Source organism: Fusarium phalaenopsidis (genome assembly GCF_050370095.1).
Source record: "Fusarium phalaenopsidis strain FUZ10S chromosome Unknown contig_32292, whole genome shotgun sequence".
Taxonomy (NCBI): Eukaryota; Fungi; Ascomycota; class Sordariomycetes; order Hypocreales; family Nectriaceae; genus Fusarium; species Fusarium phalaenopsidis.
In genome coordinates, this window is record NW_028145410.1 from 4,000,373 (window position 1) to 4,022,178 (window position 21,806).

The window sequence follows — 21,806 nt, forward strand, 5'->3', positions numbered from 1 at the left end:
CGGGAAACCACTTTCTCGTATGGAGTCTCCTCAGGCAGAGCGCCAGAAAAGCACGCCAATGCACAAAACTGGATCTAGGAAAGATTGCGTACATGCCGAGCAAGGCTAGTTCGAGACAGAGAAAGGGGACTTTCTCTTGGAACGGCCGCCGTCCATGATTTTTTGCTGATATCTCGTTCTGATATTGGCCCTGTCGTGCTTTGCGCCCAAACCAAGGCCAAGTGGGTCAGCGCAGCCAAAAGCCGGATTTTTTGGCACATGAACGCAGGGATTGGGGTGTGGTGAGGTTATGGTGGCCAAGCGTGATGGATGGTAGACATGAGATGGAGAGAGATAGAAATTACAAAAATATTTTTGGAATTGTCCATCACCTTGCATGTTGATGAGGCATTCATGCTGGTAAAAGCCCCAAACCAGGCAGATTCTCATCATCCTAATGGTATTCAATCACGTGAGGAGCCAAACCTCCTGCCTGCAACTGCCTCACCATCTCCCTCTTATCCTCCTCCATCTTGACCCTAACACCCAACTGTAACCCTCTGTGGAACAGGCTTTCCCTCATACAGGGCTCTCCCCTGGAGCCACTCGACACCTCATCGAGCCTCAAAGCGCCATCCTCGTCTCTTCGCACTTGTTTGTTATTGTGCCCCCTTGCTAACCTGCAATGCGCGACCTCGTTCTCGTCGCTGCCGAGCTCTAGCATCGTCGCAGTCCTACTCTCTTTGATGCCGCCATCTTCCTGATCGGCCTAGTTTCGACCCAAGCTCCGCCTCTCGGGCAGCTTCGTTGAATGTTTCTTTGTCCTCGGGCCACGGGTTCCAAGTGCCGCTGTCGTTGGGCATTGGCCAATGTCTGTCTGCGCGCGCACATTGCTCGGTGTTGCCTTGTGCAGCATCCCGATCATGCTGGCGGCTGTCTCCATGGCGATGGAATTTCCCTTTGTCTGTAGAGCTGCCACGATGGCCCATGTACGGGTTCTGGAACTTACACTGCGTGTCCCAAAATACAGAGACGTGCCGTCGGGGAATCCGCAACTGCTTCCTCGCAGAGTGGCACATCCAACCAGAGCACTCGTTTCACCCTTCAACAGGCACGACAGGCGGCATGACTGAACCCTGGTCGAGTGTCGTGGAAGCAAGGAACTCGGGTGGTGAAACGTCCTGTGCGATGACGTCGGGCAGCCAGACGCTACACCTGGCTTGACACCTGATCTCCACACGACTCGCCGGCCTCGGCCCAATAATGGCGGCAGATCAAGAGGACGTCGCAATTGGCTTTGGGCTCTTGAGGACGCGCGCAGCGACAACCGCTGGGTTTTACCCCAGAGTGATCATCACCAATGCCTCCGTAGGGTCCGACGTTGGGCAAACTTTTGCTGGTACCTGATCATCTTTCGTTTCTTTGGAGAGATCTAATTCTCCGCAGGACCCCTGCTGGGCCTCCGCCTGCTTCTCCATCGGGCACGAGCATGAGCTAGGAGAGGCAAGCTTCCTTTGTGCCTTGGTCTTAGTTAGACCCTGCAGAAGCAGCTCAAGCGACGTGCTCCACCTTGGCTGCTCACGGAATTGGAATTTGTCGATTCTTGTCAAGGGACTTGGAGCTAGTTCCTGTCAGAATCACGGCCCAGCTCGCATGCAGGGCTGTCCTAGGTGACCGTTCTTGATGGGTTCCGTATGCCCCGTTCTGCACAGATTAGTTCTCTTTGTTTCGAGGTCCTGATCGAGCTGAGCAGGCTTGATCTTTCTGCCCCTGAGGACCTGGAGCTCGTTGGGCAAGCTTTGACCGAGCAGAGCAATGCGATTCTGCGGCGCACGTACACACGATTCACAGTGAGGCTGTCAACATCGCACGAGTAGCATGCCTTTTTTTACTTTCTTTGTTAATGGTTTGCTGAGTCCAGTCCTGGCTGGACTCAGCAAACATCTATTCACGCCACTCATAACGCCGTCAGCCATCCTATTCCTTATATAACCCCTAACCCTGCCTGATCTAAGCCCCTACAGCACTGCACGAGTCCTCCTCTAACATCCAAGCTCGATGGCGTTGGCAAACAGGGCGTATGTGTCGGCGTGGTTGATGTTCTGGTCAGCGCTCAGGCTCTGGAGGAAGTTGTAGCCGTAGCCACCGTAGTCGGAGGTGCCCTTGATCTGGCTAAGATGGGTCATCTCATGCACGTTGGTTTGGGCCTGGTCCTGGCCGTGGCAGGAAGTGGTGGTAGCGGGCAGCTGCTGGAAGTACAGGTCGCAGTATGCCATGTAACTTGCTCCGGGGACGGTGTAGGCGAGGACACCGCTCTGGCAAGCGCCGTACACGTCGGAGCAGTAGTAGCGGGAGTCGCCGGAGTTGGTGGATCCGCACTCGGAAGCGATTCGGCCGAAGACGTCGGCAACGGTCTGTCGGGTCTCGTAGCTGTCCGACTTGAAGTACTCCTTCATCTTGTCACCGGAACCACTGGCGGCAGCCTGCTGAGCCTTGGAGGCCATGCTGGAGCAACGAGACAGAGCCTGCTGAGTAATGGCGAGCTTATCGCCGGAGCAGTCGCTCTGAACCTGGGTGCGCTTGTGGTGGAAAGCGGTGCGGACAGAAAAGGCCTGGGGACCATCGACCTCGGCCTCGATGCGGTTCGAGTAGAAGGGCACGGAGCCGACGAGCTCGGTGCTGTCATCCTGGGCGAAGGAGAGGGCGCCCTCAGCGAGGATGTTGAACTTGCCGCCAGCGGAAAGATCGTGGAACTCGGCGATGTCAAAGTCGACTTCGATGGACTCGCCAGAGGGGATGCGCTGGAAGGCAGTCTCTTCCAGGCGGCTGGTGTCGAGGGCGACACGGACACCGTCGAATGGGATGTTCTTCTCTATTGGCTGTTAGTGGCTGGGCAGAGCAAGATGTTGATGGTGGATGTGGGAGAAAGCCAATGACCAAAGACCAGTCCCCCAAACCATGAACTATATCGACTTCATGTTGAGGCGAAATCCTTTGAACCCAGGACATTGGGGTTACATGGGATCTCGGGGTTTCGTCAAGCTCATGGCAACATGCGCTCTTGGAGATCATGTCTTGGCATTGTTTCCCTCACCAACACAAGAAAGCCTTACCTCCTGAGTACACCTGAGCCTTCTCGACAGCAGTCGAATCAAGGAAAGTTCCCGACTTCAACAGCTTGAGGTTACTCTTGCCGTTGTTGGTGATGACGGCCTTGATCTTGGAGTTGCCCTGCATCTCCAGGCTAACATTCAAAGGGGTCGGGGCACGCTTCTCCACCAGGGGAGCGGCGACAGCCATCGAGGCGAGAGCGAGACCAGCAAGCAACTTCATTTTGAACGAGGGACTGTAAAGAATGAAAAGAACGAATGAATAGAGAAAGAAAAAAAAGAATGAAGAAAAGGAAAGGATGGGGTTCAGCTGAGAGAGAACGAGAGGCTTGTCGAGGTTAAAGCATTTGCGGTGTCAAAGAATATTTATACAACGTTGCTCGCCAGATGCGAACCCCAGTCGGTTCGACATGATCCTTACCAGGAGGGCCTGTTTTTTCTCCGTGATTGAGCCTCGTTGGTGGAGACGAGATCAGGGTATGTTTCGAAGGTCTCCTAGCGACTTCATATGTTTGACACAGATGTCATGATTAAGGCTGTCCTGGGTAATATCGGTCCATGTCTTGATCTGGCCAACTGGAACGTCTACAAGGCACCTTTGTTTCTTTTGATTCCCGATGATCTTTCTGTTTCGATTCCTTCAAACAATATCATTGTGGCAAACTGTATCACATTAAAGGGTAGACATTGTTATGCTTTCCGTTTTTTTCGTCTCGACTCTGATGCGAAACCACCAACGTATCATCGCCAGCAGGGTTCACGACGCATAGCCTCGGCCTGACACGCCAAACAGGGGATTATCGGTCGATTAGCGATTGGTGGGAAAGTCTACGACAGACCGGAGGCAGCACATTTAAGGCTGTGATGCGAATCAAGGTTAATTCTGGGGCGCATGCGACGGGAGATTGGAGGGTGCGCTGCGAGTATATTAACCAAGCCCTGTCCTCTATCTCTAGAGGCAACCAAGAAGGCTGTGAAACTCGTCAACCTGAAGCAGCCACGGCCTCTTTTGCTCGGCGTGTGAACCTCTTTGGCATGGCTTTTGCTCTTTTGTCGCCATGTGATGATGAGCTGGTGAGGGATGCCTTGGCGAGAGAGCATGGCGAGTCCGACGAGTTGGGCACATTCATCTGAATCGGAGACGTCTATGCGTGTGTGTTGGTTTGCAATCCAGTCGGCGAATTTCTGCTTGTGCGACCGATGACAAACTGTTGTCCGATGTCTTGGTTGTCAAACGAGATCGGAACGGTAACCGGAGCCATGCATATTGACATGTTCTCTTGGTTGCGGCTACTGCCTGGGATGGATCTCGATGCATCACACACCGCGATCACTGGAGAGCAACTCTAATAGCAACAGGCAACGCTTGTGCATCCAAACTAGGCAAGGTCAACTGCGGGACTTTTTTAGTTTCGATGAGTCAATCTGACAGAACGAAAAATAAACTTGAGACTGTGTAAAAAATCGAGGCCAGTTCATGAAACATTCCAAGCTGCCTATTCAAGAATCAATGAGGAGAAAGCTGAACATCCCCTGGACCCCGGACCCCGGCCCCTTTGTAATTAAAGTTGCCGGTCAGCGGGAATAATCATGCACCGAAACACGTGAGGCGATCAATCCAACCCCCTTTGAGACGCATTCAAAGGAGGCCACCCAAAACTGTCTCGATTGATGAGAATTGTCTATACGAACAAATCGCACTTGCAATTACAATCGCTATACGGACCTCAACCCCGTTCTTTTAGCTTGATGACGTCAGCCGTCCCCCTTTAGAAACGCCAAGAAGAACACCACATATCATGGGTCTCCTCGCTTCAAACAGTCTCCGTCTACTCCTCGGTTTGATCATCACCATCAGCCTCATCGCCTTCCTATCACCATCTTCAGTACCAACCGTCAAAATCCCCGACTCAATCCCCTTCAGGATGCCTGCTGCCCTGCGCGGTCTAGAAGTCTCGCTTGAGCAGACGGAAAAGTCACCCCCAACGCTCGTGGTGAGCGTCAAGAACAACAATGAAGGTCCTGTGACGCTCCTCACATACGGATCTCCCCTTGATCCTTTGGCGCCTCAGCTCGGTATGCTGTACATCACGCCCGAGGCGGAGACGAAGCCGTTGGAAATTATGCAGCTAGAGGTTCAGAGGCAGTGGCCGCCTGCCGACGATGCTGTTGTGGAGATTGCTGCTGGAGCGAAGAAGGAGCATGAACTCACCCTCATGGAACCTGTTATTCCCATGGACCTAGTGTTTGGCAAGGCGACTGTTCAGCTCAGGGGCAAGTGGCAGGCCGTCTGGCCCACTGAGAAGAGCGCCATCAACAAGACAGCCCTGGAGGCTGGCGGAGCGGGAGAAGAGGCTCTCACGGGCAGTTTTGAGTCCAACATCATCGACATTGCCACAGACTAAGGTAGTCGGGGGATATATCAGTTCGAAGGGTATTCCAGTGTTGCATTATCGGGTCGGCGTTATGGTCTGGGATTGTGTGCTTGGCTCAGCTGGCTGAGCTCTAAAGGCTAGGATGGGGTTAAATATCTCGAGGGAAAACGCTTCGAGGGAAAACAGGCGCCTTTGAGAGAATTGTTCAATAAACAAACAAGTTTCTCTGTGTCACCTGGACTTGTTGTCTTGATGTCTCTGCCTGGACGTAACTTACCCTAGGTAGAAGATGCTGTTTAACTAGCGACGCACAACAGAAGCTACATCATACATCTGGATTGTATACATAGGTGCAAAAAAATTGATATTCGACATCTATACATGTAAACAAAGTTTCGTGGTCTAGGCTGATGTGATCGTGGAGGTCCATGGTATTTCACTCACATACACTTGAGGTTGTCACACACTAGCGTACAACCAGACAGGTTCAAGGCAGTCCACGGAAAACCGTACTTCTTCACCACGAGGAAAATAAAATTCTGTACCGGGCTATCGAGTGAATGAAGCCAGTGGATTATACGTACGTGATATACAGTTCGTAGCTCCTACACCACCACCCAACACAGCGCGAACAGAGCTGTCTCATCACCACCTCCTGCAACATCTTTTCACCCATTAACAACCCTCGCACAAGAAACCATGGGAGGAGGGAAGCCCCTTGGAAAGGCCGTCTGCATATCGGCAGCAGACAAGCTCCCAGCCGGATACAGCCGCCTCGAGCAAGGCAACGCCTACCTGACGAACAACTGTCGCAAGCAAGCCACCGAACAAAAGAAAGACTATTACCAGTGGCAAGAAAAGGGCCGCCAGATCATGGCCTTCCCAACTAGCATCTTGAAAGCCGCCAAGCAGGCAGACCGACGCACCAAGCATCGACGACTCCGCGCCGTCCGGAAATCCGACAACAAGCTCCGGAAGGAGTTTCTCACCACCTTACGCGCCGACTATCCCGGCATGCCGCGGGGGGAGCGGACTCAACTTGCGAAATTACAGATGGAGAAAGGTCAGAACCGCATCGCGCGGAGCCGGAAGCTTCCCATGGTGAAGCGGGTTGAAGTGGCTGTTTGGGCGCATGCTTGGCATGTGCAGGAACGAGAGGGGAAGCGGTCGGTTGAGATTCTGCGAGAATGGCAGGGAAAGGCAAGGAAGATCTGAGAGCATGTCGCGAGCGCAAGGAGTGCTTGGGACTTGATATGTCTAAGACGATGAGATGGGGCTGTTGAGGGCCCTTGTGGGAGCGTCACTGGCTTGGGAGTCTGTCATCTGGATACGCGACTCGCCTTTCTTTGGGACTGATTTATTATGATCAGTAGTATGAAACTGTGTCTGTATTTAGAGGTCACTTGTGATGGGCTTTCCTCTTGGATTGATAGGCGATGGCCAGTGTTGCGAGAGATCGATCAACTCTGCTGTTATCTAGGCACAATGGAAGAAGGGGAGACTATTTGACAAGAGAGAGATCTGCATGCTTCTCCATACGAGCTATGCAGTAGCCAAAATCTTGATGAACATGTATCCGCCATTGTATCATTGTTTACATGACCGATACCAAGTCACACGTACCACATGATCCTACTTCTCTCAGATCCTATCAAGCAATACACGATGCGGGGACTGAGCATGTGCCCAACCAACTGGCGCGATACGACTCGCCCATAGATACAGCTGAAGCTGCAGCATTTAGCCGGTTTGCGACGCCGATCAAAGGCCATCGGGGAATATCGCCCTTAATTGTGTCACTGGCCTGTGGCGTGTTGTAGCACGATGCCCCTCTCCCCGCTTCCTACTTGTCATATTGTTTGACACTGGATACATAAATGGGGGGCATCTCGATAGTTCTCATATAAAGCAACACTGCAAACGCTTAATTATCAAGATTTGTTTAATTCAAGAAAACATACCGTATTTTGTGAGATAACAGCAACTGTGAGAGTCCCTCGAATGAGCCACAATGCCAACCACAGTAGCTCCCTCCAAGATCGATGATGACTTCGACTTCAATGCAGCTACCAAAGCAGTACGAGATGGCGCCCTAGATCTCGACTCAGCCGCAAAGACCTTGTTGTCTCGCCTTGACCTCCAAGAGCGCCTCGGACTTCTTGACGGCGACCAAGACTTCTGGCCTGGCCTGTACGGTATGAGCACTACAGGTTACAACCGAACACCCTACATCCACGGTGAAGTCAAACGCCTCGGAATCCCTGGCGTTCGCTTCGCAGATGGCCCTAGAGGCTGCGTGATGGGCAACTCGACAGCTTTCCCAGTTCCCATGGCTCGTGGTGCGAGCTGGGATGTTTCCCTTGAGGAACGAGTTGGTAGAGCCATCGGTCGCGAGTGCAAAACCCAAGATGCAAACTTCTTTGGAGGTGTTTGCGTCAATCTTCCTCGACATCCGGCTTGGGGTCGCATTCAAGAGACTTATGGCGAAGACCCCGTCATTCTTGGCGAGATGGGCGCTGCTCACACGAGAGGAATTCAAGAGAACGTCATGGCTTGTGTAAAGCACTACGCCCTCAACTCAATGGAGAACGCGCGCTTCCACGTCGACGTCAAGGTAGACGAGGCAGTTCTGCACGAGGTCTACCTCGCCCATTTCCGTCGCATCGTGGAAGAAGGTGTCGCGAGCGTCATGTCGTCGTACAACTCTGTCCGCGGCGAATTTGCAGGCCAGAACAAGGAACTCCTCCTTGACATCCTGCGAGATCAATGGGACTTCAAGGGCTTTGTCATTTCCGATTTCATGTTTGGACTGAGGGATCCGGCGCTCTCCCTGAGGAACGGACTCGACATTGAAGCGCCGTTTCGTCAGCAGCGGGCCTGGAAGCTTGAGGCTGCATACAACAATGGCGAGATTGACGACTCTCACATCGAAAGAGCTGGAACTAATATCCTTCGACGTGTCATTGAGGACCAGGTCGTTCGTGGAAATGCAAAGCTTCAGCCGGATGTTGTGTTCAGTGAGGAGCATCGCCAACTGGCCCGGGAGGCTTCCGTCAAGTCCATGGTGTTGCTCAAGAACGACGAGGTTAACGGCACCCCGGCCCTACCCCTCAAATCAAACATCTCCAAGATAGCCGTTGTGGGACGCCTTGCGAACTCGACCGACACTGGAGACAAAGGGTCCTCGGCGGTGCGGTGCCCAGAAGTCGTTTCACCCTACCAAGGCTTGAAGAAGGCACTTCCCCAGGCAGAAGTCACCCTCGAAGAATCTGAAGATCCAGAGAAAGTCAAGGCTGCGGCGGGCGCTGCTGATGTGACTGTCGTCGTCGTGGGCTACAACTTTGAGGATGAAGGAGAATTCAACGTGCCGGCATTCGAGACAAACCCAGCTGTGAACTCTGTCCTTCCGCCAAGTGACGGCTCGGAGGAGTCTAAATGGGTGTTTGAACAGTGGACGGTTCCAAAAGAGAAAAAGAAAGAGAACCATGCCGTTGCGACCGGGGGTGATCGAACCAGTCTGAGACTACGACCCCAGGATGTCGAGGTCATCAAAGCCGCCGTCAAAGCTAACCCACGTACGATTGTCTCCATCGTGGCTGCTGGGGCCGTTATCACTGAAGAGTGGAAGGATCTCCCGCCAGCTATTGTTCTCAGCTGGTACTCAGGTTGTAAGGGTGGTCATGCCCTGGCTGACCTGCTGCTGGGCAAGGTTAACTTTAGCGGTCGGCTTCCATTCTCGATCCCCACGACGGAGAAACATCTGCCTCATTTTGATAAAGACGCGGCCGAGATTGAGTATGACCGATGGTTTGGCCAGCGACTGCTTGATCGACTCGACGTCAAGGCGGCGTATCCTCTTGGCTTTGGACTCTCGTACACATCCTTCGCTGTGTTGGACTTGGAGGTCGAAAAGAGCAAAGACAATCCTGAGGAACTAGTTGTTAGGGTCAATGTCTCTAACACTGGAAGCCGGGCTGGCAGATACATCGCTCAAGTGTACGGAGTAGTTGAGGTGTCGGACTGGCCCAAGAGGAGTCTTCTCGGATTCCAAGCAGTGGATCTTGATGCTGGGGAGCAGAAGAAGGTGGAAATCCGCGCGTCGGCTAGACCTCTTCAAAGATGGAAGCTTGGATCCTGGGAGCTTGTGAGTAAGACTGTCGAGGTGGAGGTTGGTGGCTCGTCTGGTGACGCCGAGAGCGTGAGAATTGTGGTTGAGCTATAAGGGTTTACTAGCAGTCATAAAAGAACAACTCGAGCCTAGAATGAGATCATCGCAGTGATCAATAACATGCAGTATAAAAATACTGGCTCTGTCCGATACACGGGGCCCTGTCACGCATCACAAGCGACCTTGTTCGTCCCAGTCCCACTCACTTCTCCCACCACAGACGCATTGGAGGGCTCATTGTTCTCGGAAGAAGCCTCAATCGCGGGAGAGAGGTCCTTCTGGGGAATTTTCATAGGAGTGTTGACCTGGTAGCCCTCGCTCAAGGATTCGTAGCCAAGTCGCGTCTTGACCTCGTTGTCCTGCTGGACTAGGGAGCAGCAGGGACACCAATACGAAGCGCAGCAATCAGAAGTCCTCGATCCTTTGATGCCGAATTTGTCTCGTATCTCCGTTCGCCTCGTAATATTGCGTCTGCACAAGTTAGCTCCGACCGGAGTCAATTGCCCGGAGGACACTCACATCTATCCGCAACAGGGGAGAGTCTGTGGGAGATAAGAAAAGATGCAGTCGCTTTTGGTGTTTTCCACGTTCTGAGAGCTCGAATTTTGTAGGCGCGCCGTAGTGCGTTTGGAAACTACACAGTAATCAATCACCTCGAAATCGGTACCGTGCTCCTCGAGTTCAGCATACGGAGATCTGGGAAGAGCAAACTGAGCACACATGAGTGGCCGGGAGAACAGCTGCAGAGTCCATTCTGCCATTCTTGCGTGCGCTTCGGGATCAACGTGGGAATGGAGGGGAAAGGCTGGGCGAGCTTGCTGGGGACGGCGAGAAGGATGACCATGGTGACAATGATAGAAGAAAGTGTATTTGAAGATGACTGAGGCCTCGGGGAGAGAATTCACAGGGAGTGTTTACGAAGTTGACAGAGAAACCATGGGACGGTGAATTATTCTTGCCTCTTGCCGTCGTCAGCCAACGAGCCCAAGGAGCATCCATGGTGCTCTTTCCAAAGCGATTATCCCCAGTTTTGCAGAACCAGAGATTTCCCAATTGCTCGCCATTCAGGCGGAACTTGTGGAAGGAGAGGCAGTCCCGTATTCCTCTCGAGCGTTGAGCGGATTGACAGACCATATGCGGAGCAAGTGGAAGGATGAAGAGGAAGCCCATTGATGAATGTCCTGTTATCGCGACAACTTACAACTCCACAGATCCATAGCAACTAGTGCTTTGAACTGTCGCTGGCTAGAATACGATCCATCCCGCCAACGCTGGCGAGCGGACCTATCGCCGACCCATCTCTAACACGAAGCTGACAAGACCGCATCAATATCCCCCATTCCGATACCTAATCGTTCGAGAATGCCCATTTTTATCTCGTATTTTTCGCAAGTCCCATGAGCTGAGAATCGTTCGTGTCGCTGTAATACTTTAACCGGAAGTCTTGACATCATTGGTCTTTGGGATCCTTGTCAGGATGTCAGATTCATCTTTGCGGACTTGTATAAAGAGGGTAGACACCCCGCACGAAGGATCAGCATCACAAGTCAACCGCAATCCATACTCGGCCATGTCTATTTCTTGTGTCCCGTCGTCTTTCCCAGCTCCTAACCTCCTCGGAGCCGAATTCCTTGCTATAGAAGCAGCCATCGTAACAAACCACTCAACCCCAGTCCCAAAAGGATGGCGCTTCTCCCAACCATCCGTCGACGTGCAGAATGCCACCTTTTGCAACGTAACCTTGACATACACCCACCCCGGCCAAAACGACACCCTCAACGTTGAAGTCTGGCTCCCTCTCGCTGAGGCGTGGAACGGCAGGCTTCAGGCTGTCGGGGGAGGCGGGTGGAATGCTGGCCGGTTTCCGTTGAGCTGGATGGGTATGGCCGGGGCTGTTGCTGATGGCTATGCTACTGCGACTACGGATGCTGGGTTGGGTGATGCTTATGATCCGTTGCCTTGGAGTTTTGTTAGTCCGGGGAATGTTAATCTGTATGCCCTGCAGAATCTTGGGCTTGTATCGTTGGGTGATGAGGTGAGTGAGTTGCTAGCAAACACTGGAGTTGATCTAACGATTGCAGGCAATCATCGCCAAGGATGTAATCAACAGCTATTACGGCAAACCGCCTTCATACTCCTACTGGAACGGATGCTCCCAAGGAGGTCGTCAAGGCGCAATGCTAGCACAGCAGTTCCCAACAGCATACGACGGGATCATCTCTGCGGCTCCGGGTGTATCCTGGGCTGAGATGTTCTTCAGCAATATCTGGCCCACCTTTTACATGGAAATCACAAAGCAGTACCCTCGAGGCTGTGAGCTTAATGAGCTCACGGCGATTGCCACGTCGATCTGCGACCCTTTGGATGGAGTCAAGGATGGACTCATTTCGGATCCTGAGGGGTGTCGTGCTGCCTTTAATCCCTTTGACCATGTCGGAGCTTCATTCAAATGCGTTGAAAACGGCCTTACCGATATTATCAAGATTACAAAAGCGGCTGCTGCTGTGGCAAACGCAGCATACAAAGGACCAGTCTTCTCCAACGGCAAACCACTCTGGTACGGCTTCGAAATCGGTTCAGATCTCAGCTACATCGCACCAACAAACTGCACAAACACTGGATGTGTCGCTACAGGGCACGCGATAATCAAGCTTTGGCACGATGCCTTCGACGTCACCCATACTCCACTTGATTTCTCCAACCTCACCCACAAAGACTTTGACAACATGTATCGAATGGCGAAGAGGACATATGCACCCTTTCTGGCTACTGATGAGCCTGATCTGTCCGAGTTTAGGGACGCTGGAGGAAAGATGATTACCTTTCACGGTCTGGTAGGTCTCAGCTGAACGAGATTGTGAGAGTGACAGTCACTGACCTTGACAGATTGACCCGATTATCCCGGCCGAGAGCTCTCTCGCCTACTACAAAGCCGTATCATCCTTCCTTGACGACACCCAAGATTTTTACCGCTATTACCGTGCACCAGGACTCAGCCATTGTCTAGGAGGCCCCGGTGGTCAGCCCGAGCAACTATTCGCGCAACTCCGAGAATGGGTAGAGAATGGCAAGGCTCCCGAGGAGTCTCCCGTGCTCATCACAACTCCAGATAACAAGACTCAGCAGCAGATATTGTGCAATTTCCCCAAACAGGCTGTCCTAGATCCTTCGTGTTCCGACTCCAATAACACGGAGTGCTGGTCCTGCACTGATGAAAAACGAACCCCTTCCAAGCGGAATGGCCAACAGATACTATACTAGTTAGACTTTTGCAATTTCCCCTCAATCTGATCACGATCTCTCTTCAATTCCTGTGGCGGTTCCCCTTCTGCTCAATCTCACCCTCAAAGCCAAAAGTGAATGGAACCTGGTGGCCGATGAGCCTCTCAGCCTCGTCCCGCTTCGCCGTGCCGTAACCCATCTTGAAGCCCCTCACAGAATGATTGACCTGACCTCTGTCGATCAAAGGACCCCCCCATTCTACTCTGTTCAGTCCTTGTCCGCGGGTGGCGGCCAAGATGCTGGAGAAGCGCGAGTCTCGCCTCAAGCCGCCGTTGTGCCGCAGGGCAATGGTCCCGGCTGCGACGCCCAAGGATGCAAGCAGCACAGAGACGCCGTAGACTGCCCAGAGGGTAACTGCCTTGTACTGATATCTACTTACTGGCTGCGATCGCCTACATGGATATTCGCCGCTGTCCTCGTTGAACAAGACTTGCTTGTTCATGTCAGCGGCCCAGACAACCGCAGCCCACTGCTGATTCGAGAGCAGAGAAAAGAGCATGTCCTCGAAAAGGCTAGGCACCACTTCTTGGAGATTCTCGGCTGGGAAATAGTCACCGTTGCTGGTAACCTTGGTGAATAGAGCAGGCGACTTTGCGTTGACCGTGGGCATCTCCACAGTGCCCCTAAGGACACTGCGGAAAACATATCCGAGAGCGTGGTACGCGGCTGTCTTCTTGTACTGGGTCGTATTCCCGAAGAGGACATAGTTCTCTTGAGGCGTCGCCGTGGTCGGGTCGATGGTTTCATCGTCTCTGACGCCCCTGCGAACGGTTGTGTTGACCACAGGCGACAAAGGAGTGCGTTTCACAACCTTGATAGACTGTGAACCGTCGACATACTGGTACTCCAGCGTGTATTGCGTTTCGTAGTACTCGCAAGCCATGAGGGTGGGAACTAGAGCATCTCCATCCTTGTCGGCCTTTCTAGGATCAAGAGGCCTTTCGATACCTTTGGCGGTTTTGACATATCCGATCCAAACGACGGGCTCTGTGCGGATGGCGGCAAAGTTCTTGGGCCAGCGCGTCGTCGGGCGACCTTCCTCATCAATTTCCTCCATCTGCGGCGCACTATACTCTCCTTCGAAGACGAAACCGTGGTAACTTTCATTACCAACCGGGAGAAGCACCTCGGTAAATTTGAAAGGGGGACTTATCTCTCCGGACTGTTGGGAAAGGTTGCGCGCCTCTGATCCGACTCCAGAGCCGAGTTCAGTGCAGTTGTAGCCTGGGCCCTTCACCTCAATCCTGACGGTGCAGTTCCACCCTCTTTCGCAAGTCTCGAGCGTCGAGTTGGCGTACGTGACTGGCCGCCGTAAGACCGTAGATGCCTGACCCAATGAGACCAGCTGTTCATCAGGCCCGTTATAGTAGCCGATTGTTTTAGCCAGATCGCGATTGGTGTCGTTCCATGTTGCCAGGTTCAGAGGTCTTAGCCCGCTCTGCTCTTGGCTGGCACCGAGCGGCCAAGTGTACGCCTCCTCAAGGTCAAAGTTCAGACTTCTGACCCCGCGGCACATTCTGTCTTGATGCATGAACGAGGGTGGTGCAACGAGGAGGGTATTTGCGGTGATGATGACGATAGCTGGGGCACACCTACACACACAACAGTCAGACGAGCCATGATATAGATAGGTAGCCGACTTACCATCCGAATAGCGCCATGGCAACCGCCATCTTGGCTTTTGTCAAAAGCTCCAAGTTGAGCATATCCAGTGGGTTCTCCGTGGCCGCAAACATCGAGTCGAGGGCAACAACAGTCAAAAACCTGGTTCTGACTGTTGCCCACACTTGTTGATCAAAGGCAGATAGGACTGCAGCTGTCAGGCTGGCCTTGCAGGCAAAGGCAAGCGCCGTGCCCCAGCGCAGCATACGGAGCTGGTCGTCGACGATCTCGCCATCTAGAGATGAGTAGAAGAAGTGATGACCGATCGCAAAGCAGACGCCGACAACGAGAAAGAAGTACATGCTGTAGGTGGCGACCCATGGCGAACTGGGGAAGCGAAGCCATACCGCCCTCTTCTGAAACTTTGGCAGAGGCTGTTGAGTCGAGTTGTATGCGCCATGCCCGTTGACGTCTACTGGGACAACCGTGGGGACAGCAACAGATTTGAGAGGTACGGACTCTCCCCCGCTTCTCTGAGTAGGTAGATGGATCTCATCCCAAGACTCAACGTCCTGCGGCCTCGGTGCGGGGGGCGAGGCAGGATACCCGGGGGGCGGGCTTGGGTAACCGTCGGGTCTCTGCATACTGTATGTCTTTGTGGAACACGACTTGAGATGAAGGTAATCCTTGGAAGAACATTTTTGTCCGAGCATGGCCGGTTCTTATCCTCGTCGGTCGACCAAATCTGCAAATGTCTAGACCAAAACATGCATGAAGCTGAAGAACTAAGCCCTCCTCCACACCAAGCATATGCAGCCGCATACATGGGACAAGAGGCTCTGAATGGATTCTCCGCAGAAGATGTGTGACACGGGGCATACGGCCCCCAAAAGCCCCTCAGAAGCTGGGCATCCCACTACACACATCCCGCGAGTGAGGATGGCGGGCCCGTTATGTGACTACCTCGTTGATGCAGATGGTGGAGGCTCATGCTGTCACTTGGTGTGATTGTCAAAAAGAGCATTGGCTAGGAGATATGCATGTTTTTAGCTGCATGCTGGCACCATTGGGGATTCGAATGGTGAGAAGAGGCGCCTGTCGGCTGTGACTTGTTCATCCAGATCCTATCAGGCTGAGGCATCACGTTGCGTCCAAGACTTGGATTCCATATGCCGTCGTAAGCTGACCGTCACTCAATATTTGCACAAATTCAAAGTTACTGCCATGTTCGGTGATGCATCTTTCGATTCGGGCCTCAATATTGGCACTACTCTGTTCCTTCATGGCTGAGAGCTAGCTAGGAGAAAGACTAAGGCAGTCGACTTGTCGCTGCTACAAGAGAGGATCGCCAACTCCTGGAGCCGATCCATACTAGACCCACCACTTCTTTTACGTTATACCCAATACATAACAACTGGCATAGGCTTCATGATCCCTATCCTTATCGTCAAGCCAATGTGCCTCTCCAAACACCCGCTCTACCTTGTCCCATTCCGTCGGCGACAGGGGTTTCTCTGTTCTTGACTTGACCAACGAGGTCCATTCCTGTTGAAGTTTGCAAACGTCTTGTGCAACTTTGGCCCGTTCCTGCGAGAGAATTTTGTGCTCCAGTGGCGGCAGGATATGGACGGTTCTGAGGCGCGGAATGTCTCATGGGATAACGGTGTCGGTCTTTTCTGTAGAGATCAGGCTGGTCATGTCCTTGGCTAACATACTTCGAATGGCATCCTCAGTATCTCCGAAATAGTTTGCTCCGTTCCCGTGAGCCTCTTTATGATCGATCAGCAGATGACTGTTTAGGCCAGTTGCGCTCATGTTTCGTAGGCAAGGCGGTTCGGAGGAGAAGAGAGGCAACAGGCCATCGACTTCGCAGACATCTATACAGCTCCAAAGTCCGCGAGTTTTGAATGTGCGTTTCTGCTGATGTTCTGTCCCAAGTGAAGTCGTAGTCTCTACTTCTTCTTTGGCCTTGGCGATGGTCGTTGTCAATTCGCTAGCACACCACTCAACAAGCAGCAGCTCGTCGAGACTGCTGAATAGTCTAAGAACGGACGAGAGTTCTCGGGCGGGACCATCAAAGGAGTCGAGACCATAGTTGAACACTGATAGATATTCGGCAGCTTTCCATAGCGCCAACCTGCGCACCTGTCGCATCTCCCCGGGATCGAATTGACCCACGTCCCACACGCTGTTTCCGCTGAATATCCATTCTGGGTCATCGAATAATGAGCCATCTCCCGAGGGATCGCATTCAATGAAAAGTATGTCCCTGTCGAAGTTAAACCACGTCCTTGGACCACTTGGCCGCGTCCGAAAGGCGAGCTGGTAGCCCATATTGATGAGCTCAAGACGGGACTCGGTGCACGTGTGCAGCAGCGCGGAGATAGGGGCGTTGCTGAAAAAGTGACCTGTTCTTGCGAGTTCCCAGGCGATATAGGGATTCTCGCATAGCCAGTCGAGGGGAATCTCGGGTGTGATGGGTGAAGGCTCCCAAGGCTGGATGAGGGGCCTGGAGCTGGTGAAGCCAAATGACTCGAGGGTTGGCTGTTTGCTCTTGCCGTCAATAACATGGCGCCAGCTGAAGGCAAAATCTTTGAGGGAGCCGTCGAGTTTGATGGGGTTGACCGTTGTGTAGAGCTTCTCGCAGAAGTCACACTAGTCTTCTTCGATGTGCTCACGGACGTGAACAACCCGGGGCGGTGTAGCCAGCCGATAGATGTCTCGGCGGATCTCGGGAGGAAGTGATGGGAAGAAGTGGAATTCCTTCGGGGCCATGGCGTCGTATCGAGGATGCGCTGTGAAGGTTGAGGCTTGAAGTTGTGAAGTTGTGTGGTTTGGAGTTGGAGGCTTCGTTTGTTTATCTTTCTGCCTGAGAATTTTCCAAGGCAGCAAAAACCGCGTGGCTTGGGATGCATGAGGCTCATTACAATGGATGTGTGGCGATGCTCTTTACCTAAGGATTAGGACTCCGTTTCTTTGAGGCACTCTGCCAGCGGATGAGGCTCTCATCGGCCTCCACAGCTGCCCGATGCACAAACCCTTTTTCGTGAGCAAAGATAGGCGACCACACGCTGTCTTGCTAAAATACCAGATTTTGAATGGCATTTTGAGATTGTTTATACGAGCAATTACTATTGTATTTTTAATGCGTAAAAATGGTGGCAACTACGAAACATTACTCTCCGAGTCAAGGTGGGATGGTCCAGGAAGGTCCTTGAAGGTTACCTGACGGTCAAGAGAGAACTACCAAATGTTAGCTTGTCCTGCCTTGAAAGGAGATGGTTTCTCACTCTTATTCCATTCCCCACATCCATGACTAGGGCTTCGTGTGAGAATAGGATAAAGGACTTATGCAGGTCAACAAATCCCTGCCGACTAGCAGTTTCTTCGAATTCGCTCTGAGCTCTCCGAAGCGCGGTTACAGATCCCGCCCCTGTAAGAAACAGCTTGTAAACCAGCGCATACTGAGGCATATCAGCACCACCAAAATACGCGTTCAGGTCAAACTTGTCGGAAACGGCTCCGACATTGCAAACAACCCCCCGTACATTAGCCTGGCAGTGAGCTTCCAATGACTTCAGTAAAAGAGGAGTCACGACCTGCTCTAGCTTTGTTCCGTCTCGAACATCATCCGGCGTGGAGATGAAGTACATGGCGACAGTTGCATTTCCAACATCCAAGTCAGCGTTCCCGGGTTTGGCTCGCTCCTCAGCTGCTGTGGTTTGTACTGGTATTGGCTTCTCGTATGCCATCAAAACAACGCTGGTTTCAAAGTCTGCAAAGAGAGGCCCATCCGGTCCGATGATGGTCTTGACAAACTCGGAGGAAAAGCAAGTTTTGACATGGTCCCAGTCTCGGAAGAAGAGCTCTGTAGTGTCGTCTCTTCCAACCCAATGTTGATTGGCATTTAGTGGTCCATCAGGGCGTGAACCGAAAGCTGAGTCGAAAACTTGGGTCTGGATGTACTTGCTGGTTTGGAGGTTTAGCGACGTTCGCCAAAACGCCATGAGCGCGACGTAACTGTCAACTTGACGGTTGGGGATTGGCATACTGCGGTTTATCGCCCTTATTCTCGGTACCATCCGACAAGCTTCCATGAATCCGGAAGCGGTGGTCGAAGTACTCTTTAAGCGTCATATTCGGCTTACGCCGACCAGCGGCAATCTGTTTAATGCAGCCCGTCATTTTGCTAAGAGAATCAACTAAGCCCGAAGTAACGGTAGAGTGGGAGCAGGGAATAGTAAACAGTCCTGAACTGAGATTGTAAGACTACAAATATATGTGCATCCACCCAGCTACTGAGAATTAGACTTGATGAGCCCGAACTATCGGCTCCAACGTTTTGACATACGCGATATTCGGCAAAGTGGAGCCGACGCTGCCATGATCACAAGGCGGCTTCCCGATGGAGAGGAGCAAGTTCGCCGACGGAGTTAAAGAATTAGAGTCGATCATCTCAATCCTTCGGCTCCAACGCTCTGGGGCCTTCCAGGGGGCATGGCGATCCGGATGTTCGGCACAGATCATGAGGCGCTTGGCTGCCCAATGGCGAGAGTAAATGCCAGCGCCTACAATACACTCGACGGCCTTGCTGACATCGTTGAACAACTTTGACCATTGAGTAAGGGTGCTACCTTTACTGGGTGCACTCTACGAAACAGTACCAACTCTCACACAACATACGTGACTAGCTTTCTGCGTGCTTTCCCGCTTTCTAGGGCCTCCAAGCCATTCTGAACACTCTTAAGTCCATCAAGCTCTTCATACTCGAGCGGTGTGATCTGATCCGACTTTATCCATTGGTCAAGGTCCCCCCAAAGCCACTTTCCAAGTTCAAGCCCAGCTGCTGATGGCAGACCGCCCATCGTCTTTCCCATGATCTCGCCACTGTAGACCGGAGTTATCTGAACTCCGTCGATTTCGGGTCCATTATACTTGATCGCGGTAGCCACCTTTGCGGGCTTCTCACAGCATTCAACAATATTAGCCATGGTGTCACTGGTGACAACCGTGTCGAAGGTGTGGCGTAGATTTGGCGCAACGGCACGGATCTTCTTTACCAAATCCGATTCAGAATTTGAGAAAACATGGTCAGCGCCCCTTGATGTAGCTTCTGCCTTGATTTCATCTCTCGATGTAACTGCAATGACAGAATAGCCAGACATCTTGGCAAGCTGGACGGCAAGTTTGCCAACGCCGCCATTGGCACCCTTTTACAAGTCAGAAACTTTGTCATGTGACGGGGAGTAGCACGAACCCAGATGAGTACTTGGGCATGAGTCGTATCAGATTCATCCACGACTTTCGCGAGGCCTGCTCCAAGATACAAACCACAAGCTGCGGTGGAGAGACTGAAGGGAAGAGTTGATAGGCCAAGCACGGGTATATCAGAAGTAATCTGCGTTGTCCCGTTAGTCTTACTACGTCCTTATTTTCTCGCCCATTGTTGAGAAAAACTGTTGCAGATAAGTTCACTGGCCTTAGCGCAATGATCCTCATGAACCAGCGCATGTGTCTAAAAGGAGCAGCCATCACTGTAGCCAACCGTTCCAGGTGCTACTATCAGGTCCCCTTTTTGGAACCCTCGGGACTGGGTGCCGTCCAGGACTTGTCCAATAATATCCATGCCAAGAACTAGATTGGGTAGGTTGGTATTAATAAAAGAAAGCTCGCCGGTCTAAAATAAAGAATCCCTCCATGTTTAATTAAACGTACCATGAGGAAATTCCGGGATGAAGAGATTCTTCTTTACTCTCTTCCAGTCAAGATGGTTTAAAGACGTTGCTACAACTTTGACCTGGATATATGAAGGCCCAGGGGGAGTCGGAGCGTAAGGCTCAAGCTGCAAGCGCTCATATGAGGGGCGAGTTGTCGCGGAGGTGTTTCTATTATTGGACTATGGGAAGTTAGCGAGTTGGTGAGATAACATGGCTAAATCTGTCGAAAGTAGGCAAAACGCGATGGACAGGCGCTTGGAGGGGCACAGTAAGGCAATGCTCCCTAAACAACTACTATTGCTAGAATGGCTAGAGCAAAGAGACAAATGAATACCTCTTGTGCATCGTATACGCTCATATCCTTGTTTACAGTCGACCGCAGATGTCTCTATGTGGACTGGGCAAAGTAGGCTGAGGCGCCGGGAACGCCGTAGAAGATAGCCAGAAGCACAGCTTTCTCAACAAGGGCGAGGAAGGCATCGAGCAATATAATCGGTGAGCATGATCTGGCCGTGGGAGCCATGGCAACGCCGACACCAAATTAAAATGAGTGAAGCGGGATACGTTGGGTGCTTCTGACCCCCCTTGCCCTCTTATACCTTGGCGGGAGGACCTGTGACCTGAGCTATCCGGTCCGACTGGGCGGCACCACCTAGCGCGAAACAGAAAACAGAAAGTTGACTTCACTCAAAGTTCTAGCGCTTGCACTTATTCGGGAACAAAGAACCAGAAAACTCAAGTCTGGTGCTGCGGCGTTTGAAAGCAATCAAGGGCATTACACATCCATCTTCCTTCCAAACACCCTTCCTCATACATACCTGACCAACTGTGATTCAGCATCATCACGAACATCACCGCATCGCCAGAGCTTAGCATTCGTATCTCGAGCGCTATGATGACAAGTTGCATTACTCAGACTCGGGTTTCCATACCATGAACCTTGACTTTGCCTCCCAAAACATAGCCGAAGGCATGGAAACAGAGGATGGAGACCACTCCGAAGACTACCATGGTGTTGTTAGAGAAGGAATCGTGATCAACATCAATGCCAACATCGACATTGTAATCTCGGCCGGAAGTCGCGCGAGGGCCGATAGGAACGAGAGAAGGACACGAAGAGAGCGCCGAGCTGAGAGCAAAAGAGAAAAGAGCCAAGGGACAAGAGAAAAGCGATATGGATGGATTGGCACGGCTAAGTAGCTATGGGTCAAGACAACGCCCCGAGGCAAACTACTCGCCTTCTCTAAGCACATGACGAGTTCTCTCCTATCGCTGTAGCTTACCGAAGCCTATTTCTATACTATTCACAGTCCACCTGGGCACATATAATTACTATAGAGTAATGCTTGTTTGTGGCTTTTGCAGTCACGGGAAAAGCCTTCAAGCATTGGTAGAGAATAAGACAGGTTTTATCCATCCTCTGCTATACACTAAATTCATACTTGTCGTAGCGGCGGGATAACGAGGGTGATTCAATAGATTCGCCGTCCCTTATCAAGTCCGTCACCAAGCATTTGAACCTGGCAAATAACTGCTGTTGTCTAGAATACTTCCGCTTCAGGTCGTGGTAATC

General features: G+C 52.1%; 8 protein-coding genes across 8 annotated transcripts; 4 read left to right on the plus strand and 4 right to left on the minus strand.

Annotated features, from left to right (window-relative positions):
- Window positions 1–2,021: 2,021 nt before the first annotated feature.
- Window positions 2,022–3,312, minus strand: LRP88_05483 (Deuterolysin metalloprotease family-domain-containing protein; the record flags this gene model as incomplete). Its single annotated transcript, XM_083242034.1, has 2 exons — window positions 2,022–2,851; window positions 3,093–3,312. 2 exons carry the CDS (start codon window positions 3,310–3,312, stop codon window positions 2,022–2,024), a joined length of 1,050 nt encoding a protein of 349 aa, XP_083103182.1.
- Window positions 3,313–4,888: 1,576 nt separating this feature from the next.
- Window positions 4,889–5,494, plus strand: LRP88_05484 (uncharacterized protein; the record flags this gene model as incomplete). Its single annotated transcript, XM_083242035.1, has 1 exon — window positions 4,889–5,494. The coding sequence occupies one exon, from the start codon at window positions 4,889–4,891 to the stop codon at window positions 5,492–5,494; it is 606 nt and encodes a 201-aa protein (XP_083103183.1).
- Window positions 5,495–6,163: 669 nt separating this feature from the next.
- Window positions 6,164–6,679, plus strand: LRP88_05485 (uncharacterized protein; the record flags this gene model as incomplete). The annotated part of the gene is made up of 1 exon (XM_083242036.1): window positions 6,164–6,679. The coding sequence occupies one exon, from the start codon at window positions 6,164–6,166 to the stop codon at window positions 6,677–6,679; it is 516 nt and encodes a 171-aa protein (XP_083103184.1).
- Window positions 6,680–7,475: 796 nt separating this feature from the next.
- Window positions 7,476–9,686, plus strand: LRP88_05486 (beta-glucosidase; the record flags this gene model as incomplete). The annotated part of the gene is made up of 1 exon (XM_083242037.1): window positions 7,476–9,686. The coding sequence occupies one exon, from the start codon at window positions 7,476–7,478 to the stop codon at window positions 9,684–9,686; it is 2,211 nt and encodes a 736-aa protein (XP_083103185.1).
- Window positions 9,687–11,809: 2,123 nt separating this feature from the next.
- LRP88_05487 (uncharacterized protein) lies at window positions 11,810–12,893 on the plus strand (the record flags this gene model as incomplete). The annotated part of the gene is made up of 2 exons (XM_083242038.1): window positions 11,810–12,466; window positions 12,519–12,893. 2 exons carry the CDS (start codon window positions 11,810–11,812, stop codon window positions 12,891–12,893), a joined length of 1,032 nt encoding a protein of 343 aa, XP_083103186.1.
- Window positions 12,894–12,936: 43 nt separating this feature from the next.
- LRP88_05488 (uncharacterized protein) lies at window positions 12,937–15,160 on the minus strand (the record flags this gene model as incomplete). The annotated part of the gene is made up of 2 exons (XM_083242039.1): window positions 12,937–14,506; window positions 14,559–15,160. 2 exons carry the CDS (start codon window positions 15,158–15,160, stop codon window positions 12,937–12,939), a joined length of 2,172 nt encoding a protein of 723 aa, XP_083103187.1.
- Window positions 15,161–16,166: 1,006 nt separating this feature from the next.
- Window positions 16,167–17,291, minus strand: LRP88_05489 (2EXR domain-containing protein; the record flags this gene model as incomplete). Its single annotated transcript, XM_083242040.1, has 2 exons — window positions 16,167–17,153; window positions 17,208–17,291. 2 exons carry the CDS (start codon window positions 17,289–17,291, stop codon window positions 16,167–16,169), a joined length of 1,071 nt encoding a protein of 356 aa, XP_083103188.1.
- A 390-nt stretch (window positions 17,292–17,681) lies between these two features.
- On the minus strand, window positions 17,682–19,681 carry LRP88_05490 (uncharacterized protein; the record flags this gene model as incomplete). Its single annotated transcript, XM_083242041.1, has 4 exons — window positions 17,682–17,759; window positions 17,807–18,485; window positions 18,868–19,146; window positions 19,200–19,681. 4 exons carry the CDS (start codon window positions 19,679–19,681, stop codon window positions 17,682–17,684), a joined length of 1,518 nt encoding a protein of 505 aa, XP_083103189.1.
- Between the last annotated feature and the right edge of the window lie 2,125 nt (window positions 19,682–21,806).